The sequence below is a fragment of the Hemiscyllium ocellatum genome, chromosome 3, assembly GCF_020745735.1.
Source record: "Hemiscyllium ocellatum isolate sHemOce1 chromosome 3, sHemOce1.pat.X.cur, whole genome shotgun sequence".
NCBI classification, from domain to species: domain Eukaryota; kingdom Metazoa; phylum Chordata; class Chondrichthyes; order Orectolobiformes; family Hemiscylliidae; genus Hemiscyllium; species Hemiscyllium ocellatum.
Genome location: NC_083403.1, coordinates 139057478 through 139075487, shown reverse-complemented (window position 1 = coordinate 139075487; position 18010 = coordinate 139057478). Strand labels below are relative to the sequence as shown.

Sequence of the window (18010 nt, the reverse complement as noted above, 5' to 3'; positions counted from 1 at the left end):
CTAAGTCAGGATGGTGAGTACTTTACAGGGGAAACCTGCAAGTGGCAGTGTTCCCATGTATTTGTTGGACCTTACACTTTGAGATGATTGTGGTCATGGGTTTGACTAAGGTGCCTTGGTGAATTTCTGCAGTGCACCTTGTAGATGGTACACACTGCTGCTACTGAGTCAGAGTAGTGGAGGAAGCAAATGTCTGTGGATGTGATGCCAATAACGCAGCTGGTTTTTCCTGGATGGTGTCGAGCTTCTTGAGTTTGTTGGAGCTACACCCATCCAGGCAAGTGAGGAATATTCCATCACACTCCTGACTTGTGACTTGCAGATGGTGGGCAAGCTATGGGGAGTCAGGAGGTGAGCTATTTGCTGCAGAATTCTTAGTTTCTGACCTGCTCCTGTACCCATTGCATTTTTATGGCCAATCCAGTTGAGTTTCTGGTCAATTGTAACGCCCAGTATGATAATGGGAGATTCGGTGGTGGAAAAGTTATTGAATGTCATGGTATGATGGCTAAGTTCTCTCTTGTTGAAAATTGTCATTGGCTGGCATTTGAGTAGCCTAAATTACATATGCCACTTGTCAGCCCAAACCTGGATATTGTCCAGGTCTTAGTTTATTTTAACGTGGACTGCTTCAGTGTCTGAGGAGTTGCAAATGGAACTGAACGCTGTGCAATCTCCACATCTGACCTTGTGATGCAGTGAAGTTGTGCTGAATGAGGCAGCTGAAGATGGTACTCCTCTGATGAACTCTTACAGAGATGTCCTGGAGCTGAGACAACTGAACTCCAACAACCACAACCAGCTCCCTCTGTGTCAGGATTTTCAAATTATTCATTATATTTCTGAAGAACTCATTTTCTTTGAAACCAGACTTCAACCCTTTCTTTTGTTCAACCTACTTGATCCACATATTGTAGACAGCAAACATTTCTAACTACCATGGAAATTCATGGTCCGAAAATTGCACAATACAGTATTAATTTGCAATTTTGTTCATGTAACATGAAAGTCCATATTATAGTGGCTTCAGAAATAGCTTACCACAAAGACTCTCCATGAACTTAGAAGTCAGCATCTCTATCACACCATATGTTTCCACATAGAAGACATGGTCATCCAGTGGTTCACTGGCCATTAGTCTCAGTGACTGCATGTCAGCCCTGTCTACACCAACAGCATAGATTTCAATACCAGAAGCTCGAGCACTTGCAGATATTTCTGCCACTTGGTCCTGTGGCCTGCCATCTGTCACAATGATGGCTACTTTGGCGATACCAAGTTCCTCTGGTCTTGCTCCTGCAGTTTTTGTAAATGTCTTCCTCATTGCACTGTCAATGGCCAAACCTGTCATAGTACCGGTTGAAAGGGGTTCGATTTGATAAACTGCTTTCTTCATGTCTTTCTTGTTGTTGTAGGTTTTGAACATGAACTCCTCCTTCACACTGCTTGCATAGTTGATAATAGCCACTCGGGTCCTATCAGGTCCAACATCCAATGTGTCAATCATCTTAGCCAGAAAGACTCTCACCTTTTCAAACTCCTGGGGTCGAACACTGCGGGAGCTATCGATGATAAAAACCAAATCTTGCGGCTGACTTTTACATTGTGCTTCTGTGGAAGGAACAAATGTTTTTTTTAAAATACATACATTTGTTGAAATAAAATATACTTACTTAAAACTAATATGTTGTTCATTTAATTCTTTTGATGTACAAGGTAGTAAAAGTTCATGAGACTTTAGAACCTCACTCATCAAGACCACCTCCTGGTCAGAATCTGCAACTACATTGAGATATTTGTCCGAGTCACATTGAACACAACAAAGTAAAATTAGTAACACCTCGCAGTGGTAAATATTGACAGAAAAGTTAACAAAAATCTTAATGGCACAAAGTAAGATTTGGAGCACATTCCGGAAGCAAATTTTGAAAACCAAAGAGCCTGCATTTCATGACTTGTGCAAAAGTGCCCGATTAATTTTATGGGCGGCACGGTAGCACAGTGGTTAGCACTGCTTCCTCACAGCGCCAGAGACCCGGATTCAATTCCCGCCTCAGGCGACTGACTGTGTGGAGTTTGCACATTCTCCCCGTGTCTGCGTGGGTTTCCTCTGAGTGCTCCTGTTTCATCCCACAGTCCAATGAGCAGGTTAGGTGAATTGGCCATGCTAAATTGCCCGTAGTGTTAGGTGAAGGGGTAAATGTAGGGAATGGGTCTGGATGGGTTGTGCTTCGGCGGGTCGGTGTGGACTTGTTGGGCCGAAGGGGCCTGTTTCCACACTGTAAGTAATCTAATCTAATGGCTTTTCGATTCCCTACAGTGTGGAAACAGGGCCTTAGGTGCAACAAGTCCACACCGGCCCTCCGAAGAGTAACCCAACCAGACTCATTTCCCCCTGACCAAGGCATCTAACCTGCACACCTTTGCATTGTGGGAGGAAATACACACAATGTGCAAACTCCACACAGTCGCCCGAGGCTGGAATCAAACCCAGACCCCTTTTGTGCCAAATCAGTCATTCTTTCTAATTAATTTTCTTCGACTGTAGGCATCCAAACTTACTATCACCACATAGCTCCTTCTTGATCTATCCCATCATCTCCCAACTTTTATGGCAATGATGACATCAAGAACCAGAGAATTTCTTAAAATAAAAGGAAATCAAAATGCAAATTTATAACATGACACAGTCTGATAGTGAGATAACAAATTGCTTATTGTTCCTGGTAATTGTACATAGTTTGCTTTATAAATGTTTATGTTTTTGTGAATAACTTTTAAGCACTGAGCTCAAACAGAACTTTTAATAAGTTTATTAGTAGTCATAAGTTCACAAGATATAGGAGCAGATTTAGGCCTTTCAGCCCATTGAGTCTGTTCCACCATTTGATCATGGCTGATATGCTCCTCGCCCCCATTTTTCTGCTGTCTCTCCATAACCCTTCAACCCATTACCAATTGAAAATCTGTCTAACTCCTCCTTAAATTTACACACTGTCCCAACATCCACTGCACATTGAGGTAGCAAATTCCACAGATTCACAACCCTTTGGGAAAAGTAGTTTCTCCACAACTCTGTTTTAAATTTGTTACCCCTTATCCTAAGACCTCTCGTCCTAGAATGCCCCACAAGAGGAAACATCTGCTCCATGTCTATTTTATCCACACCTTTTATCATCTTGAATACCTCAATTTGATCTCCCTTTAGTCTTCTAAATTCCGGAGTATAGGCTGTTCAATCTCTCTTCACACGACAACCCCCTCATCTATGGGATCAATCTAGTGAAGCTCCTCTGAACTGCCTCCAATGTCACTACATCTTTCCTCAAATAGAGGACTAATTTTTTTTTCATAAATCCATTGAGAGATGGTCAATAAGAAAAGAAACCATAGCAGGGAAAAGGAATAGATATGGTAAATATAGAAGAAGGTTTAGATGTCAGAGTGCTTCAATAGATATTTGTAAAAGTTGGTAAAGCCAGGGCGATGGACAGGAACATGCTGTAGAACTGAATACAAGGTAGGGAGGGTTTGGAATTTGACACTGAAAGTACGAAATAATGTATTACATTTTTCTGTCTATGTCACTGCTCTCTTTTCCCCTCATCTGACTATATTTCAAAATTTTTATTATGATTTTTACATATATTTCCAATCTGATTTGTAGCCTGGATCTTGCTGAAATAATCTCACTGAGAGTTTCATTGCTGGCTAAATCTGATAGCAAAATCTAGAGTTGTATGAATGGAAATTCAAACATTGGGGTCAATGATCATCTGCTTCTCCAGAATCTGAATACAGTACACGGAGACAGTGCCTAGAGAGATAGAGAAAGAGAAAATAAAGGATAGACAAACAAAAGGGTTGCTGATTATAGCCGAGAGGGATAAATGCTGGGTGGGGTGCTAATGAGAAGTGTAAGTGATTGAAAATAGATTAGCTGTGCTGGGAACAACCCATACAAAACAGCACCAGTAGCATGGGGTAAGGAACAAACAAGGAGGAGGGTGTTCATGTTCAGAAATTGTTAAACTTAATGCAGCATCCTGAAGACTGAAAGGTACCCAGGTGGACGATGGGGTGTTGTTCTTCCAGCTTGTGTTGACCCTCTCTGAGGGTCATTCCCTGAGACAGGAATGCTGGCCAGGAAATGTAGGGGTGTGTTGAAGCGCAGGGGAACTGGAAGCAAGGAATCATTATTACGGTCAGGGCATAGGCGCTCTACAAAGTGGTCACATAATGTGCTCTTCTCAGTGTAGGGGAGACCACATTATGACCAGCAAATACAATAGACTAGATTGAATGAAGTGTAGGCAAATCAGTGCCTTACCTCAAAGGTATGTGTGGATCCTTGAATAGTGAGGAGAGAGGAGATAAATGAGCAGGAGTTATACTTTCTGCAGTTGCAGGGGAAGGTACATTGGAGATTTGGGGAAGTTATTGGGAGTGAAGGAGGAGTGGACTAGGCATCCCAGAGGGAATGATTCTTGCTGAAAACCAACAAGAGAAGGGAGGGGAATATATGTCTGGCAGTGGCATCCCACCTGAAGTGATGGAGATAGTGGCTATTGATCCTGTGGATGTGGATGCTGGTGGGATGGTAGGTGAGGGCTAGGGGACCCTATCACTGCTGTGGGAGGCAAGAGGAAGGAGTGAGGGCTGAAACACAAGAGATGTGTCAAACAAAGCTAAGAACCCTGTCAACCATGGTGCTGGGGAATCCTTGGTAAAATAAAAAGGTGGGCAGTCCTGAGCACCCCCCCCCCCCCCCGCCACCCCTGTGGGGGTTGGCATCATTAGCACAGATGTGATAGAGATGAAGGAACCAGAACCATGGAATAGAATGTCTACAGGAAGCAGGGTGAGACGATGTATGGTCAAGTTAACTGTGGGAGTCAGTAGGCTTGTACTGGACATTGGTGTCCAACCTATCCCCAGAAATGAAACAGAGATGCTGAGGAAGGGACTGAGAGAAGTCAGAGATGGACCAAGTGAAGAAGAGAGCCAGGCAGAAATTGGAAGTGAAATAGGTCATTTTTTTCCAATTCTGGACAAGAGAGGGAAGCAGCACCAAAGATGTCACCAATGTACTGGAGAAAGAGTTGTGGGTGGGGCTAGAATAGGACTGGAACAAGCAATGCTCCATGTCCTACCATAAACAGAGAGGTGTCACTAGGGCCCATGCAAGTATCCATGGCCACACCTTTGATCTGAAGAAAGTCAGAGGAGTTAAAGGTGAAGTTGTTCAAAGTGAGGATGAGCTCAGCCAGGCCAAGGAGAGTGGTGGAGGATGCAGACAGTTGAACCTCTGCAATGTAGAGGTCAGTATGCCAGATGACAATAGCACCAGCCTTGTAGGCAGGCTTGATGACAAAGGCAGGGTTGGATCTGAGAGCATGGAGTGCAGTCAGTTCAGAGGGAGATAGGTTGGAATGGGTCAGGGGAGCAGAAAAATCAAGGTGACCAATGAAACGTTGACAGTTCGTGATGAATACACTGAGTGCAGATAAATGGCTGGAGGGAGGGGTCCAGGTGAAGGAAGAGTGTTGGAGTTGAGGGGGTCTGTGGGACGGGGGGAGGATTATTTTCTAAAGAGATGGAGGCGAGGTAAGAAGGGTTTGACATCATGCCATTCCCAAACTTCGTTGAGGTGGGGCATAAAGGGATGAAGCTAAATCCTTTGCTGAGTATAGATGTTCAGCATGGGCATGGGAAATAGTTGGCAAGAAGGTGGGGCGGAGAATGGTTTGAGTCAGAGGGAAGGTTCCAGAGGGGTGTGGATACCGCTGAGTTACTGCAGCTTGTATTTCTTAAGGATGGTGCTTCAAGATGGTGGCATCAGCAAGGTAGGCAGTGTTTAGGTTCCTGGGCCCATCCGCTCCAGATCTGCCATTTCCTCCCTTCTCTCCTTACCCTATTTGTCTTCTTTCTTTATCTTCATCTTCATCTTCTTCCTGTTGGTGGCGGAGCAGATGGCATCGTGGAGGTGCGCGACCGGAGCAGGACTCTTGGTGAGATGATGGCCTAGCCTGGCAGTGGAGACAGGGACTCCTGGTTGGGGTGGACCCAGAACCGTGGACTCCTGGTAATCAGCAAGGCAGCGGCAACAGCAGAGCTGGAGGATCCTGGTTATTGGACGAGTGTGGGTCTAGCATGGGATCTGGCATTGGCGACTCATTGGTGAGGTGGGCCCAGTGATAAGAAGATGGCACCTATAGCAGCAGAGGGGCAGAGGCACAGTTTGTTTTTGGTGAACCAGGTCTCAGCTCAGAACTACTGGCAGAGACAGCAGAATGAAGATGGACTCTCTTACAGTTATACCCTTTTATTTTTAAACTATTCAAATTGGTACCAGATTGTGGTGAAGGTTGAAGCTTTTCACTGTGTTTTACTGTATCGTTCATTGTAGACAGCAAGTGATAATAAATCATCATTCACAATGCCTGACAGATAAGGAAAAGATTTCTTATGAATGATCCAAAGAATGAATTGGACCTGGGGTGGGGAGATGGGGTTGTGGTGTGCAGGACAACCCTAAGAGAGTGTGAGGGGATGTTGCTGGAGATAGAGAAAACAGGAGTATGTACATAATTTGCAAATGTTACCACTGAGACTCAGAGATCTACAGCATGGTCCAACTCATCCATGCTGACCGGGTATCCTGACCCAATCTAGTCCCACTTTCCAGCATTTGGCCCATCTCCTTTTAAACCCTTCCTATTCATATTCCCTTCCAGATATCTTTTAAATATTGTAATTGTACCAGCCTCCACCACTTCCTTTGGCAGCTCATTCCATACACACTTCACCCTCTGTGTGAAAAACTTGGCTCTTAGGTCCCTTTCCCCTCTCACCTTGAACTTATGCTCTCTAGTTTTAGACTTCCCCCACCTTGGGAAAAATACCTTATTTTCCTCCAATGTTGAGGACCCTTCTTTTCCAGCTAACAGAAAAAAATCAGGTTCACCAAAAGTTCTTGCATCATTTTACTGGCCTATTTGGTTTGAGGGTACAGAGCTCAAACTAAGGAATAACCGCAGAATTTCACACACACGGAGGGTTTATCTCAAATGGAATCCACAGACTTTTGCCAAAAATCGGCAGGTCTAGTACAACCACCGGTGCTTTTTTGTAAATGGTGAATCGCCTGAATTTCCTTCCTCATGAAAGCTCCTAGTCTTTGGCAGGTCAAAGGTGTCTATGTTCATTTAGCAGGGTTCAGTTGGTTCAGTGCTGAAAATGTGTTGCTGGAAAAGCGCAGCAGGTCAGGCAGCATCCAAGGAGCAGGAGATTCGACGTTTCGGGCATAAGCCCTTCATCAGGAATCATTCCTGATGAAGGGCTTATGCCTGAAACGTCGAATTTCCTGTTCCTTGGATGCTGCCTGACCTGCTGTGCTTTTCCAGCAACACATTTTCAGCTCTGATACTCCAGCATCTGCAGACCTCACTTTCTCCTCTTCAGTTGGTTCAGTGTTAATTAGGGAGATATGTTTTTTTTAAACAATTTGATGGCTGATATCTTTTCCATTTTGTTTCGAATGAAAAGTTTGAAATTAAAAATACAAAATTTAGCTTCACAGTATTTTTCCTTGTATTTCAGTGCTGACCTCCTGACATGGGTTGTAGAATCAAGAGGAAAAGTAGGAGCAGTCAGAACGATAAGAAGAGAAATAAAAAAAAGTTCTCAAATGTCAAAGTAAAGTCACCATTGTCTGAGACTGTTGCTCTCTCATCAGAGAGAGGCTAGTGGTGGTTTAACCTAAGCGTATCCCCACCTCTGGTGAAAGGAGAGAGTTCCTCAGCTGGTGCAGGAATTAAACCCACACTATTGAGATCATTGCGCATCACAGATGACCAACCAGCCAACCTGAGCCAATCAAAGGGTCTGGTGGAGGGGTGTTGACAGAATAATGTTCTCATTGAGCGAAAGGAAGCAAGTTAGCTGTCACACAAAGCAAAGCAACAAAGACATCGGAAAAGCTAGAGATACACAAATCAAGAAAATATTATTATTCACTCCACCCAGTTCCTTGTTGATTTTAATAAGCCTTAGAATTTGTTCTAAAAGTTGGCAGTTCTTCCACAACGCGATAGCTGAGTTCCTGTGAGACCCACAAAATCGCGCAATACAGACAACATTTAGTGTTTAACACCCGATCGCGTTATAGCCAACACACTCGGACAGCGTTTCCCAATCGCGTTACAGCAAATTCACGAAAGACGCGTTATAGGAGAACCGCCTGTAATGGGTCATTTGTTTCCACGCTACCTCGACACTGTGGCTTACAGAGGGAAGTAGAAAGGAAATGTTTAGTCTTTGGGGCAAGGGCCGAGTGTGTTGAGTTGCAAAACCTTTACTTTTGGCCATTCAAGCTCCTACTGCCCGCCAGCCACGCGGTGAAATGTTGCCTCTTTTCTGTCAGTAACGCCCAGAGTCATCCCCGAAATTAGCATCAATTTGCCGACAACTATGGCCATGCCAAATGGTCAATTAAAAAAAAATTATAGACTTCATGAATAAGGAGAGCACAGTGTTTGGATAATCAGAATTAAGTCGAAGCAGTGGAACCTGGGTCACAGATGCAAATCCTTAGAATATAAAATCTGCCTTCTTTTTTGCTGTTGGCTTTTTACTTTCTTAACCCTTCATGTTGCATTCGGGTGGTTGCAATAACCAATCACGTCTCAGGTGATCTTCACTTTATTTACCTTACCCATTACAACTTTTCCAAGATAATATCGGCTCTCCTGCCCTCCACCCTATCATAGATTTCCCTCTGTGTTTGTTGCTGCTCTTTCCTCTTGTACTGACTTGAGACGGTTACGTTTCTATGTTTACAGTCATTGAGGACTACAGCACAGACTCTGCGCCGGTCAGGAGCATCCACCTCAGTATTCCAATCCCATTTTCCGTCAGTTGGCCTTGGTCTTTCTGTTCTCTCTCTCTCTCCACAGGTGCTGAACAAGTGCGGGGTGTTGGCATTTATTTCTGTTTTCCAGCCAAAGTTTAGACGAAGCATAATCCTTTGTAAACCACGTTTAAAACTGAAGGTAGTGACAGTGGAGCAGTTGTTGGGTTACAATGCCTTCCAAACAAGAAGGTTGCAGGTTCCCCAACAGTTGCAAACAGCTTCCCACTGCTGCAGTGCACAGCGACCGAAATGTGCTCTCGAACTTGGACCACTTTGTCTATTGAGGAAGCGACAGCCCCTCCTGCAATTCACACTCGCTGTCTCTCCAGCCTGTAGCTGCAGGTTTTGGGAAGAGCAATTACTCACATTGGCATCAGAAATTAATTTTAAAACTGATGTCGAAAATGCTCACCCCTTAGAGGTGTTGCAAGGATTACTGCATTAACGTCGTGTAAGAAATAATTTAGCAAAAGTAACACTAGCCATAGGCCATAAGAAACAGGAACAGGAGGAGGGTGTTCGACCCATTCAACGTTCAACATTCCTTACGTCCATTTTCCTGCATTTTCTCGTAACCTTAATTCCCTGACTGATCAAGAATCTGTCTCCGCTTTAAATATACACAGCTCTCTGTGTGGCAAGGAGTTCCAAAGACTCACAACCCTCCGAGAAAGAAATCCCCCCCCCATCTCAGTCTTCAATCAGTGCCCCTTCACCCTGAGACTGTGCCCTGTGATCCCCATCTCTCCATGGCGAGAAATACCCTCTCAGCGTTCACCCTGTCAAACCCCTTACAAATCCGACAGGTTTCAGTCCAGGGAGGAGAGTCCCAACTTGTTCATAAAATCATCTCTCCACATGGGGGACCACCCAATGGTTAAAACATTAAACTTTTACAAATAAGCTCACCGATTTAATCAATCGAATTAGGGAAAAGGCTCGGTTTAGAAATCAAGAACCAATCAGCAAAACCTGGAAAACTTTCAGATCTATTTAATTGTAACGAACAACTCTCGCCTGGTGTGGGGACAAAGCTGGGCTGTGAACTGGTTCTGAAGAACATCCACTAGACCCGAAAGATTAGCGGTTTCTCTCCAGAGATGCTGCGGGAGCTGCGGAGTTTCTCCAGCAATTTCTGCTTTTACAGTCAGCTTTCCAACACCCTGCAATCCTTTGATTCAATTCTCGCTTCCTGAAGGGCAGACTTTGATGGAAACGAATCCAAAAATGATGTGGTGCAGAGGGTATGTAGAAGGTGGAAATGCAAATAATGAATCCGCGCGAAGGAAACAGCAGAGAGAAGCAGAAACCCGACTGGACAATGTTGCACTCAGACATTTTTGCCTCCAGTGTTTAATGTCCATCAAATTACACCAACTCCGCACTCCACCCCGGTCTCTGTACCCTGGTGGCTCCTGTCAGCAATAACTAATACAGTTATAATCCACGACATAATGCGAATGGAAGCCAATTGTGTTCAGTGACAGTTTTAAAACTTATCGAGTGAAATTCACAATCATTCCAACGAATCTGTCTCAGTCTGGGGCTGAACTCAGACTTCCAGAGAAAGTGCTGTTTGCGGCCAGACAAGGGAAATTAAACAGCAGTTCAGGCAGCATCCGAGCAGCAGGAAAATCTGCCTGACCTGGTGTGTTTTTCCAGCACCACTCTAATCTACACTGGTTTCCAGCATCTGCGGTCCTTGTTTTTAGCTAAGGGAAATTAAACAACTTACACCTTACCCTAATTAAAATCAAGTCTAGGGGTTCGTTAATTTAACAGTATTTCAGGAAAATATTACACCGTCCGTTTATTTTCTAACAGCCGCTCACCGTTCCCTGTAGAGATATCCGAAAAATATTTTACAAGGGGCAGTGCAGCTGTACTGTATAATTCTGATTCTAAATGTTTAAACTACTCACTTTAATTTACTTGTGATTCGAATGATAAGCATCGCGGTAAGACCCTAGCTGCCTGTTCTCTCTCCCCTGGTCAAGGATTTGGTTCATAAAATCAGGCTTTGGTGAAAGAGCGAAGATTTCTGTACCTTGCATGACATTACTGCGTTGTGCGAGTGCAGCCTGGGTGTATCTAACCGTCGCTGGGAGCCGTGCTCTCTGGGTCCGGACTCTGTGAGAGCGATACTTGAGTCCCTGAACATGGGCGAGGAGCACAAGGAAACAGCAGAGAACTCCACTCCAGGTCTCCTTCATCATGTCTACAGCTTCGGCCGTCCTTCTCTGTCTCTGTCTCTCTCTCTCACACACACTGCCTCCCGCCCCTGTGTTTTACAGCCCACCCAGCAGTCTCCCGAATAAAATCCCAGCCTGAGCCACGTGGGAAATACTGAACCAATCGCCAAGAAATCTTACAGAGTCAGGGAGCACGGTCGGGGTCAGTGGGGTTGGAGCTGAGCTGGTACTCAGTCACACTTAGACCCTCCTCTTCGACCGATCACCATTACCCCCACCTCCATCTACCTAGCTCCAGCTCCACACATCCCCCCTCCCATTTATCACTCCACCCTCCCAGGCTCCCAGCATCATTCCCGATGAAGGGTTCATGCCCAAAACGTCAATTCTCCTGCTCCTCGGATGCTGCCTGACCTGCTGTGTTTTTCCAGCACCACCCTCTCAACTGATACATCTGGTAATGCACCACTAAAACCAAGGGTTTCTCACGGTCAGGGGTGGAGGCGGGATAGAGACTGGGATACTCACTGTCTGGGGGTGGGATAGAGACTGGGACACCCACTGTCTGGGTGGGATAGAGACTGGGATACTCACTGTCTGGGGGTGGGATAGAGACTGGGACACCCACTGTCTGGGTGGGATAGAGACTGGGATACTCACTGTCTGGGGGTGGGATAGAGACTGGGACACCCACTGTCTGGGTGGGATAGAGACTGGGATACTCACTGTCTGGGGGTTATAGAGACTGGGATACTCACTGCCTGGGTGGATAGAGAATGGGATACACTGTCTGGGGTGATAGAGACTGGGATACTCACTGTCTGGGAGGGAGAGGGACTGGGAGACTCACTGTCTGGGGGTGTGATAGAGACTGGGACACTCACTGTCTGGGGGATAGAGACTAGGATACACTGTCTGTGGGAGGGATAGAGACGGAGATACTCACTATCTGCGGGGTGGGATAGAGACTGGGACACCCACTGTCTGGGGGGGGGGGGGATAGAAACTGAGATACTGTCTGGGGGGATAGAGACTGGGATACTCACTGGGGGGGATAGAGACTGGGATACTCACTATCTAGGGGGGGATAGAGACTGGGATACTCACTGTCTGGGGGGGATAGAGACTGAGATACTCACTGTCTGGGGGGGATAGAAACTGAGATACTGTCTGGGGGGATAGAGACTGGGATACTGATTGTTTGGGGGGGAATAGAGACTGGGATACTCACTATCTGGGGGGGGATAGAGACTGGGATACTCACGGTCTGGGTGGGATAGAGACTGGGATACACTGTCTGGGGTGATAGAGATTGGGATACTCACTGTCTGGGGGGGGAGAGGGACTGGGAGACTCACTGTCTGGGGGTGGGATAGAGACTGGGACACTCACTGTCCGGGGGATAGAGACTGAGACACTCACTGTCTGGAGGGGGGGGGGGGATAGAGACTGGGATACACTGTCTGGGGTGATAGAGATTGGGATACTCACTGACTGGGGGGAGAGGGACTGGGAGACTCACTGTCTGTGGGAGGATTAGAGACTGGGACACTCACTGTCTGGGGGGAATAGAGACTGGGATACACTGTCTGTGGGAGGGATAGAGACGGGTATACTCACTGTGTGGGGGTTGGGATAGAGACTGGGATACTCACTGTCTGGGGGGTATAGAGACTGTGATACTCACTGTCTGGGGTGGGGATGGAGACTGGCAGACTCAGTGTCTGGGGGGGTAGAGACTGGGATACTGACTGGGGGGTTAGAGACTGGGAGACTCACTGTCTTGGGGAGGAGGGGGGGGATAGAGACTGGGATACACTGTCTGGGGTGATAGAGATTGGGATACTCACTGACTGGGGGGAGAGGGACTGGGAGACTCACTGTCTGTGGGAGGATTAGAGACTGGGACACTCACTGTCTGGGGGGAATAGAGACTGGGATACACTGTCTGTGGGAGGGATAGAGACGGGTATACTCACTGTGTGGGGGTTGGGATAGAGACTGGGATACTCACTGTCTGGGGGGTATAGAGACTGTGATACTCACTGTCTGGGGTGGGGATGGAGACTGGCAGACTCAGTGTCTGGGGGGGTAGAGACTGGGATACTGACTGGGGGGTTAGAGACTGGGAGACTCACTGTCTTGGGGAGGAGGGGGGGGATAGAGACTGGGATACACTGTGGGAGGGATAGAGACTGGGATACTCACTGTCTGGTGGGGGATAGAGACTGTGATACTCACTGTCTGGGGGGGGATAGAGACTGGAATCTCACTGTCTGGGGGGTGGTAGAGACTGGGATACTCACTCTGGGGGTGGGATAGAGACTGGGATTCTCACTGTCTGGGTGGGATAGAGACTGGGATTCTCACTGTCTGGGGGTGGGATAGAGACTGGGATACTCACTGTCTGGGGGTGGGGTAGAGACTGGGATTCTCACTGTCTGGGTGGGATAGAGACTGGGATTCTCACTGTCTGGGGGTGGGATAGAGACTGGGATTCTCACTGTCTGGGTGGGATAGAGACTGGGATACCGACTGGGGGGTTAGAGACTGGGAGACTCACTGTCTTGGGGAGGAGGGGGGAATAGAGACTGGGATACACTGTGGGAGGGATGGAGACTGGGATACTCACTGTCTGGGGGGGGGATAGAGACTGGAATCTCACTGTCTGGGGGGTGGGGTAGAGACTGGGATACTCACTGTCTGGGGGTGGGATAGAGACTGGGATTCTCACTGTCTGGGTGGGATAGAGACTGGGATTCTCACTATCTGGGGGTGGGATAGAGACTGGGATACTCACTGTCTGGGTGGGATAGAGACTGGGATTCTCACTGTCTGGGGGTGGGATAGAGACTGGGATACTCACTGTCTGGGGGTGGGGTAGAGACTGGGATTCTCACTGTCTGGGTGGGATAGAGACTGGGATTCTCACTGTCTGGGGGTGGGATAGAGACTGGGATTCTCACTGTCTGGGTGGGATAGAGACTGGGATACTCACTGTCTGGGTGGGATAGAGACTGGGATTCTCACTGTCTGGGGGGGGGATACTCACTGTCGGGGAGTGGGGGAGTGTAGAGACTGGGATAATTTTCGCGTGCTTTAGTGACGAGATTTTTGCATCTAAATCCAGTTTGGAAGTTGTACTTGAGCGTAAAATGCGCGGGGTACAGATACAAGGGAATTTTAAATTATTTGCTTTGGTGTAAACCGTTTTTTTTCCTCTCCAAATTACTCCGTGCTGGTGGATAGGAATGCATTTTAAATCCGACCATTCCCCCCAGTGGAGGGAGCGACCACTGTCAACGATGCGTTTGTTCTGACGAGCTTTTAACAGAAACTGCACCACAAGGCGTGTATTCGGGTGCAGATATACACCAGTAACAGGGACAGATATAAACACACAGTACCTTTCTCTCCTGTGTGTGTTTTTACTGTAGTTAATTCTAACTGGATGATAATTAACTGGTTGAGAATTATACCAACCCGTTGCGCTGTTGACAGACAAGTCAAAATTTGTTTAAATCAAGTGCGCCAGTTTATCCACAGTTTACAAATCCTGGAATTCTGATGTCTAGATGTATTTTTCCACATGGAAATAAATAATGGATAACGCAGGGCAGAGATTGGGGAGCTGGCTGAATTAAAGATATTCGGCAAAAACATTACATTCACGAGAAAACAGATACTTCAGAAAGGTACAGATTAAAATGACACACAATGTAAGTTCAGTTCCACATCGTTCACAGAAATAAACTAATTGTTTTCTGAGTTTGCAATAAGAGGTTTATTCAAGGCTCTTTTAGAAGGTAGTGCTGGAAGCTATATTGTTCTCGGGCAGCACTTGTGGAACAAAGTGAACAAAGAACAATTACAGCACAGGCCCTTCGGCCCTCAAAGGCTGCACCGATCCAGGTCTTCCATCTAAACCTGGCACCTATTTTCTAAGGGCTTGTATCCCACTGCTCCCTACCCATTCATGTATCTGTCTAGATATATCTTAAATGACGCTATCGTGCCTGCCCCTACCACCTCCACTGGCAACATGTTCCAGGTACCCACCACCCTCTGCATGAAGAACTTTCCACACATATCCCCCGTAAACCTTTCCCCTCTCACTTTGGACTCGTGGCCCCTAGTATTGAGTCCCCCCACTCTGGAAAAAAGTTTCTTGCTATCCACCCTGTCTACACCTCTCATGATTTTGTAGGCCTCAGTCAGGTCCCCCCTCAATCTCCTTCTTTCTAAAGAAAATAATCCTAATCTACTCAACCTCTCTTTATAGTTAGCACCCTCCATACCAGACAACATCCTAGTGAACCTTCTCTGCACCCTCTCCAAAACATCCACATCCTTTTGGTAATGTGGTGACCAGAACTGTATGCAGTACGTCAAATGTGGCCGAACCTAAGTCTTATACAACTGTAACGTGACCTGTCAACTCTTGTACTCAATACCCCGTCCGGTGAAGGAAAGCAAGCTGTATGCCTTCTGGACCACTCTACTGACCTGCATTGCAACCTTCCTGAACGCCCAGATCTCTCTGTACATCAATTTTCCCCAGGGCTTTTCCATTTACTGTGTAGATCGCTTGAGAATTACATCTCCCAAAATGCACTCCCTCGCATTTGTCCGGATTGAACTCAATCTGCCATTTCACTGCCCAACTCTCCAATCTGTCTATATTCTGCTATATTCTGACAGTCCCCTTCACTATCTGTTGCTCCACCAATCTTAGTGTCATCAGCAAATTTGCTAATGAGGCAACCTACACCTTCCTGCAAATCATTTATTTATATCACAAACAACAGTGGTCCCAGCACGGATCCCTATGTGACACCAATGGTCATAGGTCTCCATTTTGAGAAGCTCCCTTCCACCAATACTCTCTGTCTCCTGTTGCCCAACCAGTTCTCTATCCATCTAGCTAGAACACCCTGGACCCCATGTTACTTCACCTTCTTCATCAGCCTACATGGGGAACCTTATAAAACCGTCTTATTAAAGTCCATGTGTCTACATCCTTTCCTCTTCAAAGAATTCTATTAGGTCTTTAAGACATGACCTTACCTGCACAAAACCATGCTGCCTATCATTGATAAGCCCATTTTCTTTCAAATAGGTATATATCCTATCCCTTAGTATCTTCTCCAGTAACGTCCGTACCACTGACATCAGGCTCACAGATCTGTAATTACCTGAATTATCCCTGCTACCCTTCTTAAATAAAGGGACAACATGAGCAATTCTCCAGTCCTCCAGGACCCCCACCCCCCTATTTTCAAGGATACTGCAAAGATATCTGTTATAGCCCTAGCTATTTCCTCTCTCGCTTCTCTCAGTAACCTGGGATAGATCCCATCCGGACCTGGGGACTTGTTCACCTTTTAGAATACACAACACTTCCTCCCTCCTTATGCCGACTCGACCTCGAGTAATTAAAGATCTACCCTTAACCTCAACATCTGCCACGTCGCTTTTTTTGGTGAATATCGATGCAAAGTACTCATTGTGAATCTCACCCATATTTTTCTGATTCCACGCATAACTTTCCTTTTTTGTCCTTGTGTGGGCCAACCCTTTCCCAAGTTACCCTCTTGCTCCTTATATCTGAATGAAAGGCTTTTGGGTTTTCCTTAACACTGCTCGCTAAGGATATGTCATGACCTCTTTCAGCCCTCCTAATTCTCGTTTCAGATTGGTCCTGCATTTCCAACATTCTTCCAAAGCTTTGTTTGTCTTCAGAAGGATGTAGCTCCATTATTTACATCAGATCATGGTGCAGCACAACATCAGTATCAACAGTAAAATAAAACAAAGAACTGTGAAAGCTGGAAATCTGAATCAAAAACAGAATTTGCTGGAGAAACTCAGCAGGCCTGGCTGGATCTGTGCAGAGAAAGCAGAGTCAATGGTTCAGTTCTTCAGAAACCAGTATCAACACTATAGGAAAGCCATGGAGGGGAATGTAAAGCATGGAATAAGGTAAAGGGAAACCTCAGATTGAATCAGTGTGGGTGCAAGTACTCAAGCGACCACCTAAGAAGGATCACTGGACCCAAAATATTAACTCTGCTTTCTCTCCACAGATGCTGCCAGACCACCTGAGTTTTCCCAGCAATTTCTGTTTTTATTTAAGAAGAAGGGTGGTTAATTAGTCAAAAATGTAGAAGTAAAATCTAATTATTTTGATTAGCTTTATGAATTTAATGGGGCATAAATTAGCACGTGTTTCTGATTTGGAATTAACTAGCTCCCTTTCTGTATTCAATCACTTCCTCAGTTCATTTTTACAGATTAATTGTAAAAGCATCCTTTCCCCTGCGGACCCAAATTAACTTACGTTGTAAAATTTGAATTGGAACATGAGATTGGGGTGCCATTGGCTGATCTGAATAATCACAGGACATTTGAACTGCCTCAGTGCAGTTAGTGCTGGTGATACACAATAATGGGAGGAATCACAGAATAACCACACGGCACGGTGGCACAGTGGTTAGCACTACTGCCTCACAGCACCAGAGACCTGGGTTCAATACTTGCATCAGGCGACTGACTGTGTGGAGTTTGCACGTTCTCCCCGTGTCTGCGTGGGTTTCCTCCGGGTGCTCTGGTTTCCTCCCACCGTCCAAAGATGTGCGGGTCAGGTGAATTGGCCATGCTAAATTGCCCCTAGTGTTAAATGTAGGGGTGTGGGTGGGTGGTGGGTCGGTGTGGACTTGTTGGGCCGAAGGGCCTGTTTCCACACTGTAAGTAATCTAATCTAATCTAGACATGAGGGGCAAGGTTTTTACACAGTGGGTGGCTCATGTGTGGAATGAACATCCTGGGGAAGTGGTGGATGTGGGCGCAGTTACTATGTTTAAAAGACATTTGGGTAAGTACATGAATCAGGGAGGTTTGGAAA

At 46.1% G+C, this 18010-nt stretch overlaps 1 protein-coding gene across 2 annotated transcripts in view; it reads right to left on the bottom strand.

Annotated features, from left to right (window-relative positions):
* The window catches only part of LOC132808109 (matrilin-3-like), a 49503-nt gene extending 38462 nt beyond the window's left edge, over nucleotides 1-11041 (bottom strand). For both annotated transcript variants that reach the window (XM_060822000.1, XM_060822005.1), the window contains exons 1-2: nucleotides 10962-11041; nucleotides 1042-1611 (exon numbers count right to left, since the gene is read on the bottom strand). In XM_060822000.1, the coding sequence (XP_060677983.1) occupies nucleotides 1042-1611; nucleotides 10962-10968 (577 nt within the window). In that variant the 5' untranslated portion in view covers nucleotides 10969-11041. The remainder of the gene's footprint in view (nucleotides 1-1041; nucleotides 1612-10961) is intronic.
* Nucleotides 11042-18010: the final 6969 nt, after the last annotated feature.